Source organism: Tamandua tetradactyla, chromosome 14 (assembly GCF_023851605.1).
Source record: "Tamandua tetradactyla isolate mTamTet1 chromosome 14, mTamTet1.pri, whole genome shotgun sequence".
In the NCBI taxonomy this organism is placed as follows: Eukaryota; Metazoa; Chordata; class Mammalia; order Pilosa; family Myrmecophagidae; genus Tamandua; species Tamandua tetradactyla.
Window position 1 is genome coordinate 66320255 of NC_135340.1, and position 26671 is coordinate 66346925.

Here is a 26671-nt window from a genome sequence, read left to right on the forward strand (position 1 = left end):
TGGGTTGTTTACACTGGACATTATCATAGATAATGTCCAATGTAAGGAGGCAACTGAAGGATACACTGACTGAGAAGCAGAATGGTGAACTGTGGTATATACATGTGATGGAATATTGTGCAACTACAGAGAGTAATGAAGTCGTGAAGCATACGAGACAAATGAACCTTGGGGACATTATGTGGTGCAAAATAAGCCAGAAAAAAAAAGAACAAATATTGTACGGTTTCTTTTAGAAAACACTTATAAGAAAATTGGGGCCTAGATTGTTAGCTGTTATAGCAGTCACATTTAGTCCGGGGCTGTAAATGTTATTTCTAGATTTAGAGATGCTATGCTATATATGTATAACCTGGTATTTCCCTGGAACTTTGGGTACCTGTGTGACACCTACAACTCAAGAGCTGGAGTTCTGCAGCTCTGAAAGTCAGCATTGCTAAATACAACAACAGTTAAAGAAATTGAAAAAGAGACCAGGCTTCAATTAGAGAAAGGAACAAAGCTGATCTGGCCGGGACTTAGGTAACCAAAATACAGAGTAAAGGATAATACTGTCTGTATTTTAGAACTTCACCTACCATATGAGACCAAAGGAAGAGAGATTTATTTATTCACAAACTTAAATTTTCTTTAGCATATAATCTAACTCAGTGTGTCTAGATAGCTCATTTAAACAACTCAAACACAAGGAGCCCAGAATGGAAATGAGCTTGTAATTCTGTATAGCTTAATGTAAAAGCTGGATACATTCCAGAGTATGCTGGGCACATAATTGAAAAGTACTGGCAATGTCCCTCAAGGGGCTGGAAAAAAACACGGAAATATTAAACTTTCCAACCAGGAAAACCCCTGATCCTATCTCAAACTCTAGGGACTCCCAAGCCAATAGGTCAAGCCCCTGATCCTGAGACTTCCTGGCCTGAAACTTACTTCTCATAATATAACCTCATTATAGCCTACCTATAGTTCTGCCTAAAAATTATCTCGAGAAAAACTCTTCTGTTGTTCGGATGTGGCCTCTCTCTAAGCTTAATTCTGCAAAGAAAACCATTATCCTCACCCCTATGTGGGACATGACATCCAGGGGTGAAAGTCTTCCTGGCAACATGGGACATAACTTCCAGGGATGTGCCTTGCTCTGGCACCATGGGATCAACAATATCTTCCTGACGAAAAGGGGAAAAGAATTACAACAAAATTGACAAGTCACAGGGATGAAACTTGTAACCCACCCCCTCCCCCTCCTCCCCTTACTGCAACGGCCAAAACTAGTGACCCTTTCCCCCTCCCCCTTCTCCCTTGCAGCCAACTCGTGACTCCCCTTGCCAAACATTCCTCAAGGCAAAAAATAAGGAGCAAACAGGTCAGAACAGACACAGTGAAGAAGGAAGCAGAAAGGCACCCTTCCCTCCCAGTGTCACTTTCCCTTTAAAACACAGCTCCCAGAACAAAGAGCAGGAGCCATTTTTCCTTTCCTTTAGCTAGGAGGTTTTGCTGGCTCCTGCCTTTGTTCTCCTCCTCACTTTCCCTGCTTTCTCTCTGCTTTCTTTCGCTTCAATAAACCTGTTAAACTTTAACTTGCAGTCCTGCATGGATTTCTTACTGACTCCGTGCCTAACAAAAATAAGGTACCAGTGGTTAAGAGGGTTCATATAGAGTCAAGAGGCTATTTTGGAGGTTACACTTATACGAGTTTCGGTTAGATATTGCTAATCACCCCACAGTTTGCCAAACCCCAACCAATACCATTCTTGTTAATTACAAAGAACACCTAGGGTTCTATCTGAGATTCTACAAAAGTCTCACACACTAAGATTACTTTCCAGAAACCTACAACCTCCAGACGGTTCTGAGGCCATATTAGTCCTGAATTTGAGAGGGGGCCAGCCTCTTCAAGAACATCAGCTAGTTCCATCCCATCCTATGCTGTCCACACCCCTCTCCAACATGAAAAAGCTAGAATGAGCAGAGCCCAAATACCCCTAAAGATTTGGAGAAGGATCAAGAAGAATGAATTATAACAGAGAAAATAAGATTTTAAAAATGAGTATGATTGCCGAATCATTACAGTGATATGTCTTTTAGTCTCCACTGTCTTGGAATAGCTAGAAGGAAAATTCTGAAACTGTGGGACTATAGCCCATACCTAACTTTGAAATCTGTTCTATAACTACTTGTTACAATGTATTTCGATATTTATTGCTTTTTTGTAAATGGTATATTTCACAATAATAAACGTTTTAAAAAATGTAGGAGAGATAAGGTGATAGCAGTAAACTTAAAAAGGTAACTTGAGAGTTAACAGAATCAAGAGCATGTGCTAGGTCCTGGAAGCCAAGCAAATTAAGGTTTTCAGATAAGGAAGTACCCAATTGTGTTAAAGCATGTGGACAGGTTAAGTAAGAACTAACCACAAGATTTGTTAACAGGAAATCACTGATAAGTTTCAGAGGAGTGGTGGTAAGTGGACTTAATAGAAAATGAGGAGAGAATGTGGGAGACAGCAACTAAAGGTGATCCATTCAAGGTGCTATAATGGAAACAGGCAGAAGCTGAGAGGAAAAGCCAAGAGAGGGTTTCTGCAATTGCACTGTGTTTGTTTTACAGTGGGTAAGACTATAGCATATTTGGATGCTAATGGAATGACCCAGTGAAGAAGGGAAAACTGAGGAGCGAGAAGAGACAACTGGAATGGTACCTTCTGACTAAGTACGATGAATGGGATCTAATACGCAAGGAAGTGGCCTTTCATAAAAAGGCAGATGAAGGAAGGCAGAAAAATGTTAAGGACCAATACAGGAAAGTGAATTGACTTAGGTAACGGGTGAAACTTACCAAAGCTCTCTTTTGACTGTTTCTATGTTCTTAGGCAAGAATCCATAGAAAACAAAAGCTGAAGGTGGTGGGCGGGCCACGGTGGCTCAGCAGGTAAGAGTGCTTGCCTGCCATGCCCGAGGACCCGGGTTTCCCGGTGCCTGCCCATGTAAAAAAAAAAAAAAAAAAAAAAGCTGAAGGTGGAGACTGGACAGCCATAAGGCAATCTAACAATACCCATTGGCAAAGAGATTCAGCCTTAAACAGCCACACAGGAGAAAAGCTTAAGGGAATATTGATTGTATCTATTCTCTTAGGCAAGAATCCATAGAAAACAAAAGCTGAAGCTGGAAACTGGACAGATATAAGGCAATCTAACAATACCCAGTGGCAAAGAGAGTCAGCTTTAAATAGCCACATAGGAGAAAAGCTTAAGGGAGTACAAGGTAAGAAAGTAGATATTAGATATGAGGCAACTACATAAAGCCAAGAAATTTCATAAGGATTGTCCCCTTTCCCTAAATAAAAGGGTGAGCCTGGGGCAAAAAACCATATTGAAGTGGGAGATGGCAAGGAAAAGTGTCCATCCTTACCCCAGTTCCTGAGAATTTATAAGGAAAAACACCTCTCATGAGGCACAAATTCACACTATCTAGGTAACACAACCTCTAAGCTTTTAATCTGAGTGAGGCGTACGTGCCCCTGGGTGCCTGAAACTACAGAAACCTTTTCTGGAAGAATGCAACCTCAATCTAGACCTCAAAGAATCACTGCAAATATACTTAAAGATTACCTTACTGAAATACAAGACTTGCTGATAATGGTGCTTTGATATCTAATACTTTTAGGTTAAAATCCCAGCTCTATCTTTTTGTTAGCTCTGTATTCTTGGGAAAGTTCTTGAGAGCTGCAGTTTCCTTTATGGTAAAGCAGGGAGAATAATGCCTATCTCATAGGCTTTGTGAAAGGATAATGCCTGGTATAAAGCTTTTAAAAATTAGTAATTGTTGTTAAAACTGTATCAAAGTTATTATTTTAATGGAAAATTACTTACAAAGTTTTACTTAATAATAAAAAATAAAAATGTATTGGTGGTAACCAAAAAAGTATTCTAGCCCCATCCACACACATACCCCAAAATAATTTAACTCGACTCTAATACATTCTCTGGATAACTCATGGGTCAAACAATGAATGACAATGAAAATTTTTTAAAAATTATGTTTAGAATAATAATTTTAAAAACTTATGGGGGGAAAAAAACAAAATAAATAAATAAAAACTTATGGGGGATGACATCCAGGGAAGATGGAAGAATGACTTCCAAGGAAGATGGAGGAGAAAGGAATTCCAGGACTCAGTCCTTTCAGCAAAGCAGCTAGTAAAGACAGTAATTGTTTGAAACAACTATCCTGGGGCTCTGGACACCAAAACACTGAACAGCATGCAGGGAAGAGTGGCAGGAAGACACTGAAAAACTGCAATAAAGAACTGTGAGTAGCTCATTCCAAGCAACCCAACCCCAACTCTCATGGCAAGCAGCCCTGAGGTCTAGCCCCTGGCTAACTGCTGTAGACAGAAAGGGACATAAAGATCCTCTTCCCCAAGAATGGGGTGGGACTGGAGGAGGGACAGCTGACCACTGATCATGGCTTTTGAGTACCGAATTTAGATTTCTGGGTCCCATCTCTAAGCTACTGTTTCAACCTGCACCAGAAAAAGGCAGATACAGCAATTATTTCAACCTTGTCCCCAACAGGGGCAGAGGAGGTGAAGGTTTAAAGACTAATGCCTCCTTATGGCTATGGGAAATGTTTGCTGAAGGATGTCATTTGTTGGACAGGCCAGGAAAACACAGCTTCAGAGAGCCATAAAAAAAGGCTTATCTAGCATCTTTCCTGACCCTCTCTCCGGGGCTCTTTGGAGCTGACCTGGGCCCCCTCCATTGGTCCCTGGCCCTATTCTCACGGGGAAATACCCCTTGGGAACATATTCTCCAGGGTGAACGTTTTCCCAGAATTTGCCCTATAGGCAAAAGTAGCTAGAAATAATGAAAGGAACGTAAAAAAAAAAAATACTATAGAGGCAAAACAAAAACAAACAAGATATCAAGATTCCTAGAGAAGGAATAGAGGAAAGGAAGCTTTCTACCAGGGGTAAAACAATTGAACAAACAGTGCTATCCCAAAAATTTACCACACATCCAGAGCAAGAATCAGATGAAGAAGAGCTGAAAAAAATCCGAACAGTTAAGAACAGGTAATTCTACAGGTCTAGAATAAGTTGAACAAGCATCACAGAAGAACCTTCCTACAAAGCCAGTCAACAATAGAACCCTAGGCAACAGGCATGCTTCAGTTAGACATTGCTACCTATCATAACTTGCCAAATCCCAACCAAAACCATTCCTGCCAATCTTAAAGAACACCTAGGACATTATATAAGACTCGATCTACAAAGGTTCCATGCATTAGGGTAACTTTCCAGAAACCTACAACCTCCAGATGGATCCTTGGACTAGACAAGTTCTGAAATGGAGAAGGGCCAGCCTCTCCAGAACATCAACTAGTTCCACCACCCCCATCCCATATTATGGACAGCCCCTTTCAACATGAAAAAGTTAGAATAGGCATAGCTCAAATACCCCTAAAGAGTGGGAGAAAGATCAAAGGTGATGATATAGGCTTTAACAAATGAGTATGAGTGCAGAATCATTATACTGGTATTTCTTTTGGTCTCCAGTACCTTAGAGCAACTAGAAATAAAAACCTAAAATTGTGGAATTGTAACCCATACCAAACCCTGAAATCTGTTCTACAACTAATTGTGGCAATGTACTTTGAAATGTATTCCTTTTATGTATAAATGTTATTTAAAGAGAAGGAAGAGTATAACAGAGAAGACAAGATTTAACAAATGAGTATGAGTGTTGAATCACTACATTGATACTTCTGTTGGCCTCCAGTGCCTTGGATCAGCTAGAAGAAAAAAATGAAAAATCATGGAACTGTAACCCAAACCATATTTAAAATCTGTTCTATAACAACTTGTTAAAATGTACTTGGAAATTTATTGCTTTTTTGTATATATTTTATATTTCACAATTTTTAAAAAGTGTAAAAAAAAAAAAAAAGCCCTAGGCAAGGAGAAACTGACCTTAAGAGTAAACTCATCAAGATAATTAGATGGCTAGGCAACAACAAAAATTTACAAGCCATACTAAGAAACAGGAAGATACAGTTCAGTCAAAGAACAAATTAAAACTTCAGATGAGACAGAGAATTTGGAACAACAAATCAAGAATGTTCAAATTGCCTAAATCAATTCAAGGAGATGAAGGAAAATACGGATAAAGAGGTAAACGATATTAAGAAGACACTGAGTGAGTATAGAGAATAATTTGAAAATATGAAAAAGAAACATAAATTATGGAAATGAAAGACAATAGGAGAGATTAAAAGTACACTAGAGGGTGGTGCAACAGCGGCTCAGTGGCAGAATTCTCGTCTGCCATGCCAGTGACCCGGATTAGATTCCCAGTGCCTACCCATGCAAAAAAAAGTACACTAGAGGCATACAGTAGCCAATTAGAACAGGTGGAAGAAAGTATCAGTGAACTGGATGACAGGACAATCAAAATCTTACAGACAAAAGAATAGACAGAAAAAAGAATGGAAAAAAACAAGACCGTAGTTTATTTACTATATAATAGACATTCATTGTTTTGTATTCCGCTAGCTTTGGTTTAATGTGCCACTGCTTTGTCTTTTTGTTACACACAGAGTTGTTCTGATTTATTTACAATACACACCGTGCAATTTTGATTTTGATTTTGGTTGGTTGGTTGAATAAATTCAACCTTCAAACATGTGAGGTGAAATTATTTTTGTATATATTTTATATTTCACAATTTTTAAAAAGTGTAAAAAAAAAAAAAAAAGCCCTAGGCAAGGAGAAACTGACCTTAAGAGTAAACTCATCAAGATAATTAGATGGCTAATTGAAAACAGTAACGGTATTTGACCTAGTTTCATCTCACCTATGTTATACCAGCCCATTTTAGGTATTTATCAAAGGTCTTCTGCTGAGAAGAAAGTAAATATATGAAATAAACACATGACATTTATGGGTAATGTTGGCTCTGAACAAACTTCTGAAAACTTAGCTGATGAAATTTTGGATCGACTGAAAAAAAAGCATGAATTTTGAAATCTCTGAATGCCTTAGTTCTCAGTATCATCATTTTTACTGAATTTATTTTTTATCAAAATATGTAGCTTTTAAGAATATTTTTCTGACAGTTTTATGTAGCTTTCTTTAAAGAATGCAGATGGAAAAGTGGCTTATGTATTACCATACAGCTGACATGTATTTTTGTCTATTCTTTATTATCTTAGTAGTCCCATGCTATATATGTACCATAACCAACCTACTGCCTATGAGAAACCTGTAAGATAATGTGTTTACAGCCACTGTTACAAATTTATAATGCATTTTTCTATCTTGTTTTATATATATGTTGTATAACATTCAAGAATAATTTTTTTCTTGATTGAGGAAAGGATACAAAATGCAAAATCCACACTTTTGATAACTGAAAATTGACAATTGATCTGCAGTATTTTATTATATTGGGTGTCTTGTCTCTCTTGGACCTTTAAGTTAACTAATGAGTAAATGCATTAGACACTTCAGGTTTTAGTTGGGGGGATTTTACATAGCTTGCATTTTAATTCTTTGTTCTTTGCTGTTTCTATTAACCCATAGCATTATTTTAATAAATGTTATAATACCAACCATAAAAATAAATAAATAAAAAAGTTTTGGTCCCAGGAACTTGAATGACAGCATGAAACACACAAACATACAAATCATGGGTATCCAAAAAGAAGAGAAGGGAAAGGGAAAGAAGGAATATCTGAGGAAATAATGGCCAAAATTTCCAAGCTCTTATGAAAGACATAAAAATACATGTCCAAGAAGTACAACTTACCACAAACAGAATAAATTCTTATAGACCTTTTCCAAGTCACATACTAATCAAGTCAAATGCCAAAGACAAAAAGTGAAGCCTGAAAGCAGCAAGAGAAAAGTGATTTGTCACATGCAAGGGAACCACAATAAGACTAAGATATGATTTCTCATTAGAAACCATAGGGGCAAAAAGGCAGTGGTATGAAATACGTAAAGTAGTAAAAGAGAAAAACTATATGCCAAAATGAAAAACTGTGCTTCAGAAATGAGAGTGAGTGGGCGGTGCAACAGTGGTTCAATGGCAGAATTCTCAACTGCCATGCCAGAGACCCAGGTTCAATTCCCAGAGTCTGTCCATGCCAAAAATTTAAAAATTAAAAAAAAAATTTTTAATAAATTAAAAAAAATAAGGGTGAGTTTAAAATATTCACAAATAAACAGAAATTGAGAGTTCATCAACAAGAGATCTGCCCTACATGAAATACTAAAGGGAGTTCTGCAAACTAAAAGAAAAACACAAGAGACAGAGGCTTGGAGTACAGTGTAGAAATGAAGGTTATCAGTAAGGATAATGAAAAAAGTAAAAAACAAAGACAAAAATAAGAAATGGTACGTAAAAACCAAAGGATAAAATGGTTGAAGTAAAAACTGCCTTTACAGTAATAACATTGAATGTTAATGGATTACTCTCCCTGTCAAAAGAAATAGATTGGCAGAATGGATTGAAAAAAAAGTATAATCCAACTATATGCTGTCTACAAGGGGCTCACCTTAGACCTCAAGACATAGATAGGTTGAAAATGAAAGGCTGGGAAAAAATATTCTAGACAAACAGTAACCAAAATAGAGCTGTGGCAGCTATAATACCAGGAAAAAAGTCTTTAAGTGTAAGACTGTTAGAAGAGACAAAGGACACTGCGGAGGTATGGAGGTTCTATGTACCCCAGAAAAGATCATGTTCTTTTAATCCATTCCTGTGGGTGCAGACCTATTACAGGTTATTTCAGTTGAGGCTGGCCCCAGGATATCTTAATCCTCTTACTAGAGTCTTTAATAGGATAAAACACAAACAGAAAGTAACAGAAGAAATTGAGACACTCACAAAAAAGCCCCAGAAAAGCTGAGAGGAAGCCACTGAAGTCAGAAGCTGAAAGCAACCAAACCCAGGAGAAAAGGACCAGCAGACCTGCCATGTGCCTTGCTATCTCAGAGAGGAGGCTAAGCTCACCAGTACCTGGTCTTCAAAGAAGGTATCATCATGTTGATGCCTTAACTGGGGCATTTTCACAGCCTTAGAACTGTAAATTTGTAATAAATCTAACAAATCTTCATTGTTAAAAGCCAGTTCATTTCTGGAATATTGCATTTCATCATTTTTAAGCAAACCAAAAGATTTTGGTACTCAGAGTGGGGTGCTGTGATTTGCAAATACAGAAAATGCTGGAATCATTTTATAAATGGACAAAAGCAAGAACTGTAAGATGCTTAATAGGAAAGGCCTAGATTGCTTTGAAGAGACTCTTGGTAGAAATATGTATGCTAAATGAGACCTTAGAAAGAAATGATGAATATGTCATTGCAAACTGGAAAAAAAGGCAATCCTTGTTTTAAAGTGGCAGAGAATTTGGCAAAATTGAGTCCTGATGTAGGATAGAAGGCAGAATTTGAAAGTGTCAAGTTTGGATACTTAGCTGAAGAGATTTCCTAATTAAATTGTGGAAAGTGTAACCTACTTCTCCTCACAGCTTATAGCAAAATGCAAGAGGAAAGGGATACACGGAGAAGTGAACTCCGAGGTTAAAGAAACCAAAAATTGATGGAGCGGAAAACTGTGAACTTTGGAAAGCAAGTTGCCAGAGAATAGTGCTCCATATGGGGATTTAACTGAGCATGAATCCACTAAGCCATTTCAGTGTAAGTCATGATCAGAAATGTAGTTATGCAGGAAGGATTTCTGGAAAGTCTTATTGTGTGACATTGGGGCTTCTGGGTACTGCATGCAAAAGCACTCGGTTTTTTTGCAAGATTTGTATGAACTGAATCACTGCCAGCCCAGACTAAAAGGGACAAAAGGGACAGACTGAAGGGAAAATGACTTCAAAGGCAGATCCATGGAAACTGAGGTCTGGAACCAAAATATCACAGGCCAGGAGAGTGGACCCCCAGAGGTACAGGAGCTTGCCCCAAGGAAGACCTTCCAGCCTACTGTTCAGAAGAGTGCTGTCATGCCAGTCTTCAGACATGGTAGAGCACAATCCCCAGGGGAGAGTCTGGCCACAGCCCCACTGTTCTGACAGGATTGAACCTGTGACCCAGACATGGCAGAGAGTCCAGCTGTCACCCCAATGTTTGAGGAGGATGGGGCCTAGAGTCTATCTGCCACCCCAATGCTTGATGAGGGTAGACTGGTGAACATGGTCATCACACCAATGCTTGGAGATGTTGGAGTCTTCATCCCAGTGCTTCTTAAAAATAAGAAAAGGAAATAAAATACACGAGAGGTAGAAAAGATAAAATAAAATTCTCATTACTCACAGATGATCCAAAGAAAACCCAAAAGGAGCTACAGAGGAATTTTTTAAATTAATGAGTTTAGTAAGGTTGTAGATATAAAGCTTACATACAAAAACTAATTGCATTTCAATTAGAAAATGAAATTTATATGATGTCATTATAACTGCATGAAAAATATTATATTCTTAGGAGTGAATCTAATACAACCTCTACTCAGAAAATCACAAAATGTTAATGAGAGAAAGAAAAGGTCTAAAATAAATGAAGGTCTATACCATTTCCATAGAAGGGAAGACTCAGTATCATAATGATATAAATTCTCCCTAAACATATATCAAAATCACAAGAGGTTTCTTTGTTTGTTTTGAAAAACTTATCAAGCTCATTCTGAAATTCATATAGAAATGCAAAGGACCAAGAATTACCTTAAAAGATTAAGATTACCTTAAAAGAAAAACAAGATGGGAAGAGCTGTTCAAGCAGACCTCAAAATTACATTATAAAGCTAGAGTAATTAAGACAGTTGGCACTGATAAAGGAAAGACCAATGGATTTGAGAAATGAGCCCAGAAAGAGACCAACACAAATACGGACATTTGATTTTATGACAAAAATAGTAATGCAGAGCAGTGGACAAAAAGCAGTTTTTCAATAAACTGATCTGGATAACCAGATATCCAAGTGGAAAAAATGAAACAGGATCTCTTCCTTAAACCTTACCTAAAAATTATTCCATATGGATTTTAGACCTAAATGTGAAAGAAAAAAAATAAAATGTCCATACTCTAGACCAGGGGTACTTAACCTGAGAGCCTCTGATCACTGCCCAACAGCCTATAGAGAGAATTCAGGGTACAGCAGATGCTTTTGATACCCCATCTGTATTTCTCATGCCTTATCATTTTAGTGCACTAGTTCCAAATGCATCATCTGCCTCTCTACCTGAGGTTTTCTGGGGGTTGGTTGGCAATGCCAAGAATTGATGCCTTCTCCTCACCACCCTTTAACCAATAACTGATATGTGTGAGGAACATGTTCTACACTGGCTCCCACAGTCACCCAGAGATTTAATGTTTTAATTAACTGCATGACAATAAACCTTTATTAAGTGCCTTCACTTTCCTCTGCAAATTTAGTCTATGTCTTGTGATCATCCTCATGTAAACTACTCAAATCCTTGTCTCAGGGTCTGCTTCTAGAGAAACACAAACTGAGACCCACAGATAATTGAACAAAGAAAAACAATTAAATCTCTATTTTCATGACCGCTATGTCAAGGAAATGATAAATTCCAATTATGAAAATAAGGAACACAATACAGTAATATTTTAATACCTATGACTATGTCTCCAGTAGAAATCACAGATGTCTTCATATTATATGACAGTTGTGGTACATACCTCATTTTTTGTTCTCATTACTACTTTAAAATTATAATAATTATTAGACCCACTACCTAAAGTGCACATGATTCCAGTCTTCCTATCTATAAAATTCATGGAATTGTTGAGCAACTAACGCTGCATCAAGGAATTCTTTAACTACCAAACTGTGAAGTTGAGTGTTCTTTCACCTAGGGATTAACCTGAAAAGCCTTGGTAAATTCTGGTGTTCTTGGGAAAAGCCTATCCTTGCTTTACAAAGCAAAATATAGAAATGTTAATTCCATATAAAAAATTTAAATACAATTTCTTGTTAATGAATGATTAATTCAAAAGTAATAACATATAGGGCAGGCCATGGAGGCTTAGCAGGCAGAGTTCTTACCTGCCATGCCAGAGACCCAGGTTCGATTCCCAGTGCCTGCCCATGACAAAAAAAAAAAAAAAAAAAAAGTAATAACATAAAAAGAACTGTCCCAAATGAAAAAAGAAACTAAAAGAAGACAGGAAGGGTCCATAAATAAAGGAAAAGACACTCATAGTGTAAGAATTTGAGAGTTTTTGCCTAAGCAGGAAAAATTAGCTACTGTTAAGCTTTATAAAATTCCCTTTTTACAATAGCACTTAGTAATGAGGAAAATGCAATTAAAACCATACTGATATATCATTTTATACCCACCAAATCAGAAAAAAATTGTTTGGCTACACCAATGTGAGAATACAGTGTTGCAAGAATACAATGCAATCATCTCACTCATGATACTCATATACTCATATACTGCTGATAAAAGTATAAACACTATGGAAATCAATTTTGAATTATTTAGAAAAGCTGAATATGCAAAACTCATTTTCAACATATAACCAGGGAGCAAGATAGCAGCAAAGGGAGGTATACAGTTTAGTTCGTCCTCTAGGGCAGCTAGTAAATAGCCAGAACCATCTGGAACAAACGTTTGGGGGACATCTGTGACCAGACACACATCATGCACCAGTCTGGAATGGGTGGAAAGGCCAAGTTCATAGCACAGAACTATAAGTCAAGTTTCGGAGACACTTCCCCATGGGAAAAAGTAGCAGACTACTAGGAGCAAGGGAAGGTAGCTCAACCAAGCTTCAATTGTGGTTTTAATTATCAAATTCAGACTCCTTAATACAAGCTCCAAGCACAGATAAACAAAGAGCAAACACAAAAGGAATCCTGAGATCTACTCCAGCAGAGATGGCACCACAATAGGAAAAAAAAAAAAAAAAAGAGGCTTTTGGAGTCAGCTAGGCTCAGAATACTGGAAAAAGTCTGTGTCCCCAAAAAAGAGGTACATAATGCCAGGTAACAACTACAGTTCTTGTCTGGCAAACCCAGAGGGCTGGGGACTGGCTCTGAAAAGATACTTTTTTTTTTTTAAGTATTCATAGCAGCACATTTAAGAAAGCCTCAGGCATTTTCAACTGCCAGCACTGACCCAGGGGAGTATGGAGTTAAACGTATGTCTAAGAGACAAAGTGACTACTCAGGTGAAGGAGATAATTCCCTAAAGAGCTGCGGGTGGGGTGGGGTGGGACTGGACCCCCCCCCACCACGCACGCGCACGCGCGCACACACACACAAGGCCCACAAGTGAAGGCACTCACTCAGAGAATTCAGACACAAGGGGCTGGAAAACAGAAACAGTTTAAACCCATATTCAGCCTCAGCCTAGGTCTCAACTACTCCTGGCAAGGAAAGGGTCTGCTGAAAATTAAAGGCACCACACCACTGTATGCTGGTGGAGAGCTGCAGGCTGCAAAGTCTAGAGGCTCCAAAGGAAAGTCAGACAACCTGCTGGGTAGCACGCTTGGGGTAACTTGATACTGATTACCCACTCCTCCTCAGAACTGGGCCTGTCTTGTCTGGAAAATCTGAGTGGGGTCTACCACATCTGGAGAGACCCTCCTCAAAAAAAAACATTCCATATAGGCAGGGCAAGAACCAGAAAAACAAGAGCTGAAAAATCCCAATCCATTAAACATAAACTATGCTAGAAAGTCTAAATATAGGTTTTCCTTCCAATATGCGAATGAAACTACATTTATTGAGCATCTAAAGAGCCAGGAAATATCACATAAAGAGGGCCATGGAATGTTACATTAATTCTCACATCAATTTTTTAAGGTAGTTAATATTTCACCCCAATGTCTAATAATAGGAATTCAGACTCTAAGACTGGATGCCTTGTCTATGGAAACCCAGAAATTAAATGAAGGACATATGGTTTGATTCTAAATCTCCCGGCCACCACTATAATAAAACTTATTGCATGAAGCTGGCAAAAAGTCGATGAAATCCCATGTCAGAGGGAAAAAAATAAACCACCCTCAAACCAGAGACCCAGGCTGGAAAGTCTAGGAGCCAAGTCTGCATTCTGCCATTCACCCACCACTTTTTTCCTCCTCAAGAGAAAAGGGCCTGCCTCTCCGCTGCCCTGTTAGACAAAAAAAAAAAAAAAGGAACACACCTCCAACCCAGCCCCAGGCCCTCCAAATTGCTTTTTGGATGTATCCTCCATGGGGAGCAGCTATGCTGTGGCCCATTCAGAATCCTCATCATACTCAGACCACCCCGGAAATGACTGTGCAACAACTTCCAGAGGGCAGGTATCTGAGCTTTTGCAGCCTACTGGAAAACATTGAAACAACTCTGGAGGGTTCTGGTTTCTAAAGAAGGAGGTGGCACTGAGCCCACCCAGAATCATGTGGCCCCACCCATGATGCCTTCACATCTGAGCTCAGGATTTTTGGTGAGAGCCAAGTTGTAACTGCCACTGTTCTCGCTCCACCTTTGCAGTGGCTTTGCCATTTTCTGTGTCCACAGTAAACATTTTATATGCTAAACAATGTTATGAAAATATAGGGAAAATTCAGCTGTATGCCTACCACTCAGTTCTCATTTTTTCCCCATTTTTCTTGTCAGTCTTTGTCCACATGCGTAAATCTTTCACATCAAACCAATTTTAAACAGACATAAGTTTTTCATATTAAACCAATTCTAAACATAGCATACACTAAGTTAATGTAAAAAAAAAAAAGGTATGCTAGAAGTCTAGAATAAGTTGAAGTAAACATCAAAGAATACACAAAAAACAAAGACGACCAACAAGAAAACCCTATGTAAGAGGGGAAAAGTACCTCCAGAATAAACTAATCAAGGAAATCAGATGTCAAGATCAGCAAAAAAATCACAAGTCATATTAGGAAGCACAAAGATATAGCCCAGTTCAAACAAGATACAGGAGGTGAAACAACTAAAGATTTCAAACCCTTCTAAATCAAATCAACGAGTTGAAAGAAGAGCAAAAGAGATGATGGATATAAATAAGACATTGGACAACCATAAAGAAGAACTTGAAAGCGTGAAAAAACAAATGGCAGAACTTGTGTGACTGAAAGGAACAAGAGAAGAGATGAAAAACAAAATGAAGGGAGTGCAAGGGTAATTCAGTGGTAGAATTCTTGCCTGCATGCAGGAGACCCAGGTTCAATTCTCTGCCCCTGTACTTCACAAAAACAAACAAGCAAACAAAAGAAAGAAAATAAACAAAAATTCAACACATAGTGCTGCAATAACAGGATACTCACACGGAAAAAGAATGAAATGTGAACCCCACCATACAGCATGCAAAAAAAAAAAAAAAAACCACACACACAATGGAGACTTACAACAGCAAATCTGAAGAGGCAGAAGAAAGAATTAGTGGACCTGAGGGCAGAACATCTGAAATCCTACAAAGAAAAGAACAAATAGGGAAAAGAATGGAAAAATATGAGCAGGAAATTGAATGACAACATGAAGCACATGAATATACATATTATGGGTGTCCCAAAAGGAGAAAAGAAGGGAAAAGGGGTAGAAAGAAAAATGGAGAAAACAATCACTGAAAATTTCTTAAGAAAGACATAAAATTATAGGTCCAAGAAGTACCGCATACCCGAAAAAGAACAGATCTGAACAGACCCTTTCTGAGATACTTACTAATGACAAATGTCAAAGACAGAATTCTGCAAGTCGCAAGAGAAAAACAGCCCATCAGATACAATGGAAGTTCAATAAGATTATATGTCGATTTCTCAGCAGAAAACATGGAGGGGAGAAGGCAGTGATATGATATATTTAAGATATTGAAAGAGAAAAATTGCCAATCAAGAATTTTATATCTGGGAAAACTGTGCTTCAAAATGAGAGAGAGTTCAAAATATTTTCAGACAAGCAGACACTGTGTGAGTCTGTGAACAAGAGACATACTCTACAAGATATATTAAAGGAAGCACTACAGGTAGATAGGAAAAGACAAGAGAGAGGTGTGAAAAAAGAGTAGAGTAATGGAGATGATCAGTAAGGGTAAAAAATACAGGAAAAAATAAGATATGACATATAAAATCAAAAAGACAAAATGGTAGAAGAAGCACTCCCTTCGCAGTAATAACATTAAATGTTAATGGATTAAACTCCCCAATCAAAAGACACAGATTGGCAGAATGGATTGAAAAACAGGACCTATCTATAAACTGTCTACAAGAGACTCACTTTAGACCCAAGGACAAAAATAGGTTGAAAGTGAAAAACTGGAAAAAGATATTTCACATAAACAACAAACAGAAAAGAGTGGGGACACACAAACAACTACCAGAAAAGAGCAAGGGTAGCTATACTAATATCAGACAAATTAATTTCAAATGTAAAACAATTAAAAAAGACAAAGAAGGACACTATGTACTAATAAAAGGGACAATTCATCAAGAAGACATAAAAATCATAAATATTTATACACTGAGTCTGAGTGCCCCAAAATGCATAAGGCACACACTGACAACACGGAAGGGAAAAGTACATACCTCTACAATAACAGTTTGAGACTTTAATACACTGCTCTCATCAATGGATAAAACATCCAGACAGAGGATGAATAAGGAAACAAATTTTTCAATAGTACGATATGTAAAGTAGATTTGACATTGACAAAATACACCCCACAACAGCAGGATACAAATTTTTCTCAAGTGCTTATGGATCATTCTCCACGGTAGACCACATGTTGGGTCACAAAAAAATCTCAATAAATTTTAAAAGACTAAAATTATACAAAAACACTTTCTTGGATAATAATGGAATAAAGCTGAAAATCAATAACAGACAGAAGGCAGAAAAATTCAAATATATGGAGGCTAAACTACACACTATTAAACAACCAGTGGGTCAAGGAAGAATTTACAAGTGAAATTGGTAAATGTCTTGAGGCAAATGAAAATGATAATACAACATATCATTTACATAATACAACTTATGGGATGCAGCAGTGGCAATTCTAAGAGGGAAATTTACTGCCCTAAATGCCTTTATTAAAAAAGAAGAAAGAGCAAAAATCAAGGAATTAACTGTTTACCTGGAGGAAGTAAAGAAAGAACAGCAAACAAACAGAAGGAAATTAATGCAACAGAGAACATAAAAAAAATCAGAAGAGACTGAATCCATCATTAAAACCTCCTCAAAAAGAAAAGCCCATGATCAGATTGCTTCACATGTGAATTTTACCAAGCATTCAAGAAAGAATTATTACCAATCCTACTAAAACTCTTCAAAAACACTTAGGAGAGAAAGCTACTTAACTCATTCTATGAAGCCAACATCACCCTAATACCTGCTATATGATCCAGCAATATATGTATATTTGGAGGAACTGAAGGCAGCAATATGAATGGACACTTGCACACCAATGTTTATAGCAGCATTATTCACAATTGCCAGGAAATAGAAACAGCCCAAATGTCCATCAACAGATGAATGGATTAACAAACTGTGGTATATACATATGATGGAATATTTGCTGCGGTAAGACAGAATAAAGTCATGACACATGCAACAACATGGATGAACCTTAAGGACATTATGTGGAGTAAAATTAGCCAAAAACAAAAAGACAAATTCTGTATTGTCTCACTAATATTAACTAACAATAACGAGCAAACTTTGAGAGTTAAAGCTGAGAACACAGGTTATCAGGAGATATAAAGAGAGTAGACATTGGGCATTTGATGCTGAAGAACAGAATGTTCAAAAGACTAATTGGAAAGATCCAGAAACGGACAGCACAATACTATTTGATGGTAGCACAATACTGTAAGTATAATGAACAAAGATGAATATGAATATGGCTGAAAGATGAAGACTAGGGGCATGTTTGACACCAGAAAGAATGATAAAGGACAAAAACTGGGACTGTATAACTTAGTGATATCTAGAGTGGACAATGACAGTGATTAAATATACAAATACAATAACATTTTCAAATGAGAGAGAACAAATTAATGTCAACATTGCTAGGTGTTGTAAATGGTATGGTATATGGAAAAAACAATCAGTGCAAATTAGGGTCTATAGTTAACACTAATATTGTAATATGCTTCCACTAATTGTAACAAAAGCAATATATGAAAGCTAAATGTCAATAAGAAAGGAATACAATGGAGGAGTATGGGATTCTTGATGTTGTTCTTGGTTTTTTTTTTTATTCATTTTTCCCCTCTTCTTCTTTCTTTAAGGAACAAATGGAAATTTCCTCATATAGATTGTGGTGGTAAATGCATAACTGATTATACCGGGAACCACTCATTGTTTACTTAGGATAGACTGTATGGTGTGTGAATAGAACTGTTTAAAAGATAAATAGAAAGATACAAGTGCTGGAGAAAATGTGGAGAGAGAGTGATGTATCTATTCATTGTTGGTAGGAAAGTAGGATGGTGCAGTCCCTCTGGAGGGCAGTGTGGTGGTTCCACAGCAGGCTAAGAACAGCGTTGCCATATGGTCCTGCAGCCCCATTATTAGGTACATACTTGGAAGAACTGAAAGCAGGGACTCGAATAGACATTTGCACACTGGTACTTAGGGCGGCAGTATCCACGATTTGCAACTGATGGAGGTCACCTAGGGATAAACTGACTGATGAATAGAAGGTGAACTGTGGTATATACATACAATGGAACACTGAGCAGCTGCAAGAAGGAATGAAGTTATGAGGTATGCAAATAGGTGAATGAACCCTGAGGACATTATGTTCAGTGAAATAAGCCAGAAACTAAAAGACAAACATTATAATGCCTCACTAATATGGACTAACTATAATGTGCAAACTCTGAGAATTGAATTCAACATAATAGGTTATCAGGGGATAGAACATGGGCAGAGATTGGGCAACTGATGATTAAGGAGTACAGAAGGTTCAATAAGGCTTATTGTAAAGATTCCTAGATTGTAAACTCCTACAGCAGTTGCATCTATTCCTGTGTTTCACCTGTTATTTCTAACAGTTAAAGTGATGCTAAGCTTTTTGTGTATAACCTGGCTTTCTGTAACTCTCAGGTGTGACACCTGAGACTTAGAGTTCTGAAACTCTGAAAGTCAGCATTATCCCATACAGCAACAGTTCAAGAAGCTAAAAAAGAGATCAGACTTCAATTAGAGATATGAATGAAGATAATCTGGTTAGGAGTAAGGTAAATCATAATACAGGGTAAAAAATGATGCTGACTGCATTTTAAAATTTCAACTTCTGTATAAGACCAAAGCAAGAGATGTTTATTTGGTACAAAATTTATATTTTCTGCAGCACACTATCTACTTTAACCTGCATGGTAAGTTTATTCAAACAACATAATTACATGGAACCCTGAATAGGGAATGAGATCTCATTATTTCATACAGATTAATGTAATACCATGATAAATCCCAGAGTAATTTCAGCAGAATATAAAAAGGTATTTACAAAGTCCCCTTGAGGAACTGGGGGAAAATATAGAAATATTGAACTTCCCCACCTGGAGAGTTCCTGATATTTGTGCAAGTATTAGGGACCACTAATTTAATAAGCCCAGGGCTTGCCTTTATGAAACTTATTTCTGCAAAGGAGAAGCTAAGCCTACTTACAATTATGCCTAAGAGTCACCCCCAGAGAACCACTTTTGTTGTTCAGATGTGAACAACAAAAGTTGGCCTCTCTCTCTAAGCCAACTCTGAAAATAAACACACTACACTACCCCGTGTGGGACATGACTCTCAGGGGTGTAAATCTCTCTGGCAACATGGGATATGACTCCCAGGGATGAGCCTGACCCTGGCATCTTGGGACTGAGAAAGACTAAGTTTCAGTGGCTAAGAGATTTCAAAGAGAGTCAAGAAGTTATTCTGGTGTTTATTTTTATGCATTATATAAATATTTCTTTTTAGTTTCTAGTGTATTAGAATAACTAGAAGGAAATAACTGTTGAACTGAATTCCAGTAGTCTTGACTCTTGAAGATGATTGCGTAACTACATAGCATTTATGGTATGACCGTGTGATTGTGAAAACCTTGTGACTGACACTCCCTTTATTGAATGTATGGGCAGATAAGAAAATAAATACAAAAATAAATAAATAATAGGCAGGATAAGGGGTATGGGATATTTTGATCTTCCTTTTTACTTTTTTTTTGAGTAATGAAAATGTTCTAAAATTTACTGTGGTTGATGACTGCACAACTATATGATGATACTGTGAGCCACTGATTGCATACTTTGGATAATTATATGGTATCTGTATATATCTCAATAAAACTGCACTTAAAAATATACATATACCCAGACCAACTGTGAGTAGGTGCACAAAGATACACAAATGTTCACTGCAGGAAAAATCCTTTTTAAAAAAATGTCCATCATCAATAAAATGGATAAATAAATTGAGGTATATTCATATGGTAGAATATTATACACCAGTGAGAATGAGGGAGGCACAGAATTAACATCAATGAATTTTATAAAAAGTAATTCACAAAAGAACACAAGCTATATATGATATCATTTTTCTATGTTCAAAATTCTGCAAGACTAAACACCATGTTATTTGGGAATTTATACATGTGAAAATATTTTTTAAAAAACAATGAAATAACAAACATAAAATTTAAAAATTCTTAATGTCTAAGCGTATGAGGGGAAGGTGAAAAAAACAAGCAGAATGATGAGACATTTTGGTTTTATGTCCCTTATCTTAAATTGGGTAGGAGGTACATGCGTACTTGTTTAATTTTTATTATACATTATATATATTCTTTTACACTTACGTAACATTTCATAATTTAAAAATGAACATCCAGAAAGTAATGAAAAATGCTTGGAAATCAAAAATATAATAGCAGGAAAAAATGATGAATATGCAACTATGTGATGATATTAAGAATTACTGATTGTATATGTAGAATGGAATGATTTCTAAATGTTTTGTTAGTTAATTTTTTTAATTAATAAAAAAATATATATATAATAGCAGGAAAAAATAATTTAAAAGTTCCTCAAAAATTGCACAAAATGAGGAAGAAACAGAAAGTGGGAGGGGAAAGCAAATTAGAGGACAAAAATAGAAAAACCCACATCCAAGTAACAGGAGATCCAGAAAGAGAGAAAAGATAATAGAAAAGGGAAAGAAATGACACAAAAGAAATAATACAAAATAATCTAACAAAACACGAGTTTCCAGATTGAACAGATCCACCAAACAGTCTGCACAAAAAATTATTTTATCCTTTAGAGACACAGACTAAACTATTTGCAGACAACTAATCCATACCATAGCCATCATCTTGAAATTTCAGAACAATAGGGAAGGATAAGGAGAAAATCCATAAAACCTCTACATCACGGAATCAGGGGAAACTGGGGGTCACACTGACACTTCACTTCTCAATAATAACATAGGAAGCTAGAAACAATAGAATCATGATTTAAAGTTCTGAGGGAAAATTATTTTCAACTCAATTCTATGTACACCTAGCCAAATTTCAATCAATTATAAGAACAGAAACAAAAAGAATTTCAGACATGCAAGGCTCACATTCAGCTTTTCTCAAGAAACTAAATGATGAACTCCATCAAAACAAAGAAAGAGGAAGATAAATGACGTTAGGAAAGAGAATTTAATAGATAAGAAATGCAAGAAGAATTTCCAAAAGTTGGTAAAATAAAATTCCAAGATGATAACTCTGCTATTTCAAACTCAGAGCAACAAAGCCAGATTGGAGCAAAGAGAACATATGTTGCCATGTGGGGCTGTACTGACAGGATTCAGGCTCTGTCAGAGGTTTTGGGGGATGAATTAGTTATATAGAAAACTAAGGAAACAGTAAAAAAAAAAAAAAAAAAAAAAAGGTAACTTGTAACACTGAAGTAACTATTAACTGTGAAAAATATTTACACAATCTCAATGTGACCATGAAAACTAATTTAACCAATGTACAGATATCAGAAAGACAGAAGGAATGAAAGTGAATACATGTATAAAAGAAATGGAGATATGCTGAGGATGTCAGTTAGAGTGCTAAAGTCTCAGCTTCCACAGCAGGAGGGCAATGAAGACATGTAAAATAGAAACGAAATCATGCAATAGAAGTATAAGCAAGTTATTTTAAAAACGGAGGTACATAACAAATTACACAACTTGACAAATAACTGCCTCCAGCATACTGGAACGGAGTGGGGAAGGATGCGGCGGGGAATGTTTCTTTTCACTGTTAATGCGGTAATACTATTTAACTTTTTAAATTATATACACATGCTATTTTTAAACATAAAAATCAATTATAAAAGAGATATATGGTTAATAATAGCCATTATTTCCTGAGTGCCTACATCACGGAATCAGGGGAAACTGGGGGTCACACTGACACTGCACTTCTCAATAATAACATAGGAAGCTAGAAACAATAGAATCATGATTTAAAGTTCTGAGGGAAAATTATTTTCAACTCAATTCTACGTACACCCAGTCAAATTTGAATCAATTATAAGAACAGAAAAAAAAAGAATTTCAGACATGCAAGGCTCACATTCAGTTTACCTCAACCTGTGAGGGACATACCAGGTCTTTTACAGACACTATCACTATTTCTCAGGCCAGCTTTGCAGAGTAGGCATATCCTAACTTCACAGATGAGAAAACTGAAAATCAGAATGCATAAAAAACATTTCTAATTGTTTCATTTGTTTCTTTTGTTTGTTAGTTGTTTGGTGCTTTACCTTTCCAGCAGAAGCAAAATATTCACCATCAGGGGACCATTCCATCAAATGTACAGATACTGAGGTTCTAAGAAAAAGTAAAATCAGTTAAACAGTTACTATTTTTAAACTCTGGGACATTGTACATATAAACGGTCAAAATAAGATTTTTATAACATCAAAGTAATAGTCTTCAGAACAAGAGTATTTTCACCTCCCTGAATATAAATTTAAATTAATTAAATCAGTAATTCAAAATTCACTCTGGGAGTCTAAAGAAGAATACAAGGAACGTGCATACAGGATATTCTCACCTGTATGTCCTCCCACTAAGATCCTAAATAGAACATGTTAAAAGCTGAGCTCATCACCTTTCCTAGCCAACTGGTCCCCTTTACATAGCTCATACTGTTAATGGTAAAGTCATTCTTCAACTTGAAAGAGTGGCTATTAAGCTTCACCACATTTTCCTCTTCCCCAAACCGACCCACATCTCACCCATTACTAAATAATTCCTACGTATCAACCCTGTCAACCCAAATCCTGGGGCTATTACTAACAACATGTGTTTGTCCTTTTTTAAACAATCAATTGTAGCACAGATTTAATGATGACCTAATAATGACTTTCAGTTAGGAAAAGTCTACCTTCTAAGCTTCTAAATGCAATCATACCATCACAAAATAAAAATGATAGTGAAAGGGAACCTATTTTAGTAATTTTCGTTTTAATTCATGAATGTAACAATGGAGTTAGACACTAACTTGCACTGCCAGATGCACTTCCAATCATTTAAAATGGGAGGAATTTTATTATCAATTTCTTCGTCCTCTTCAAGAATGTCACCTCCTGGAGGAGCCCATAACTGTATAGAATCAGTTGCTGTCAACAATCTGTTATCTGAAAATTAAAGAATGCTTTGATGAATAAAAAGGATCATCTAGGAAAGAAATGAGTGAGTTTTTACTTAAGTCTGTTAACTGTTCTGTGAAAAATAAGCAATACTATCTATGAAAACCACCTGCCATACATTTATTTTAAAGTTCTAAGAATTCTCTAGATGAGAAAGAGTAATTCTTGGGGGAGAATTGAGACTAAAAGAGAAAAGCTTACTTGCAAAGAGTTGCTGTGTATCACGTAAATCTTAAAAAAATAATTGTAAAAGCAGAATAACAAACACCCTCAAAATCAGATACATGAAATACAGAATGTCCTCAGGATACAACATACTGACAGATTAATAAAATTTGCATTTCTGCATGGAGTATAAAAGTTAGCCTTATTAATTGTGAACTGACAACAGCCAATATCAATATAGGCTTCTAATCTTTGAAATAAAAAAAGTAATTTCCTGAAATATAAATGATTACAAAATGAGGTGGATGTTTTTCATCTAGCCTTATTTCTGATTTTGTTGCTTAGTAAATACAATAAGACTAAAGTGTACACATGCTAACTAAGGAAGCAAATCATCACTGTTTTCCTGGAATAAAACATTCTAGAGAACAAATAAGACAGGACTAAAAATCGTAAATTAAGAACTGTACAAAGTATATACCAAGAAAGAAATTACTCATTCATTACCAAAAAGAAAAGGACTACTGATCATTTTCTTATTATGGAAGTCTATCACATTGTAAGCATACATTTAAAGCAAATATCTAATTTTCATAAAGTCTAAATATAATTGCCAAATACCTTGAGGGTCCCATGCTAAGTTGTATGTCACAGAACTCAAAAAAAACTGTCCAGTTTTAAGCCACTGACACTTTAGTTGCTGAAACATGTAGAGAAAAAGAAAAAATAAAAAGATAGGTTTTCTAAATAATATCCATGATCACTATTATTCTATCATTTTCTTCAACTTCAGACATTATAAGGTGAAACAAAGATACAACTATTTCACTATTATTTTCAAGATATTGTTTTTTAAATAACTTCCAATGGTTTCACTTACTATTTTTTCTACTATATTAAGCTGCTCGCTATACCCCAAAAAAGCATGCTCTTTTTTGGGGTATAGCGATCAGCTTAATACAGTAGAATATAAAAGCTTAATATAGTAGAATAAAAAAGCTTTTTTCCTACTACTTATAATTATATTCTTATACTTAGTATGGTCTTTCCCTTTCTCCTCCATCTACAAACTCTTATACTTCTAACAAGAGCTAGCTGAACTGTGACAGTCCTTTGTGGAGTCTTCTTTGGCATCCTGACAACGCCCACATCTGACAGCACCACTTGACATCCTAACATTTTAACACCGAACACAGTGATTTATTATTTGTTGACATGTCTGCCTCTCTTCTTAAAATACAATTCTTGAAGGGTAACTATGTCATAATAATCTTTGCTCTTTAGCTTCTGTAATGACTAGTATAGAGAATGTGCAATAAATGTTTATAAAAGCAAAATAAATGCATTTTTAGAGAGAAATGCAAATTAGCAGAATCCTGCAGATTCAATATCTAAAACAAAACCAGATAAATCTCCCAAAAAGGCAATGGAATAATAATCCACAAACCTAAATATATTATTTTTATTTGAAAGATTTCCATGTTTTTTTCTCAAAATTTTCCTACTAAAAATTGATAAAAGGATCTAAAACTTAAAAAGTCAAAGGCTTTTGTCATTAAATTCAGTATCTAAGTAAACAAAAGTTTAGATACTTTCTGTGAAAATCTAGTGCAATAGAAAGCTGTAAAACCTTAGGCAAGTTAAACATTAATTGCTCAGCAAATAATGTTAATTTAATAAATGGTAATTCCCTTCCTTGTTAGACTATATTTCAAATATTTAACAATTAAATAATTTACTCTTGGTTTCATGACTACATAGAGGCAGAGTTTAGAAACAAAATTGCAAAATCTGTATTTCATTATCTAAAGATAATCCTATATCATATAATCAGTGAAAAAATGTTATTTTTAAAACAATATCACTGTTGATCAAAGAACAGCCAGAACAATATTTTACATATTGCTCACTAAATATATTTCATAGTAAGAATTAAATCATTACAAAAATTATACACATCCCTAATATTCTTTCTGCAGTGTTTAACAGAGTATAACTTGAGGACCAACTGCATAACAGAAATTTGGGGGATGGAGTACTTTAAAATTACTTAAAAATGTGAGACCATTTCATAACACTATCATAGGGAAAAGACCAATATTTTAATTTATATTATTTTGTTAAAGATGTAAAAAGAAATATTCAAATGCAAACATTTAATAAAAAATATCAAAACCACTTGTTTTAATGCATTTCATTCAAGAATACACGTTTTCAAAAATTATGTAGTAAATAAATACCCTTGGCATTCAGTTTAATATTTACAGTTTTCGTTTATTTGTTTTTTACATGGGCAGGCACTGGGAATCGAACCCAGGTCTCCAACATGGCAGGTGAGAACTCTGCCACTGATCCACCGTGGCCCAACATTTACAGTTTTGATTATTTTTTAGTGATGTTGGCTTTCTAATGCATATAGTAATTTTTAAAGGGGTTAATAATACTAACAATATAAGATTTTTCTGAATAAGTGAGATAACATATAATACAGCACCCAATATAAATTGGAACGGTTTCCTATATGGTACTGCTAGGCCACTTAGCTGTTAAGTGACCTTGGACCTTAGCTAAGCTCCTAACTCCTTCAATCAACAAGTATTTAGGAGTACCTCCAATGTTCCATATACTTAGGCTGGAAGTACTTAGGATCCATATACTTAGGATCCACCAGTGTTCAAAAGGATCACAACTCACTACCATTACTGAGTTTACTTTCTAAATAGTAAATAAATTAGATAATGTGTTAGGAAAGGTAAGTGTCATGGAAAAAAAGCTAAAAATAAAAGGGTGGGGGGTGTGAGGGTAGTAATGAACAAATATGTAATATATGACAAGAACTACATAAAGGT

General features: G+C 36.0%; 1 protein-coding gene across 3 annotated transcripts in view; it reads right to left on the bottom strand.

Annotated features, from left to right (window-relative positions):
- The window catches only part of DMXL2 (Dmx like 2), a 208440-nt gene that overhangs the window by 144835 nt on the left and 36934 nt on the right, over positions 1-26671 (bottom strand). For all 3 annotated transcript variants that reach the window (XM_077127894.1, XM_077127893.1, XM_077127895.1), the window contains exons 4-6: positions 24444-24522; positions 23510-23645; positions 22767-22833 (exon numbers count right to left, since the gene is read on the bottom strand). In XM_077127894.1, coding sequence (XP_076984009.1) covers positions 22767-22833; positions 23510-23645; positions 24444-24522 — 282 coding nt within the window. The remainder of the gene's footprint in view (positions 1-22766; positions 22834-23509; positions 23646-24443; positions 24523-26671) is intronic.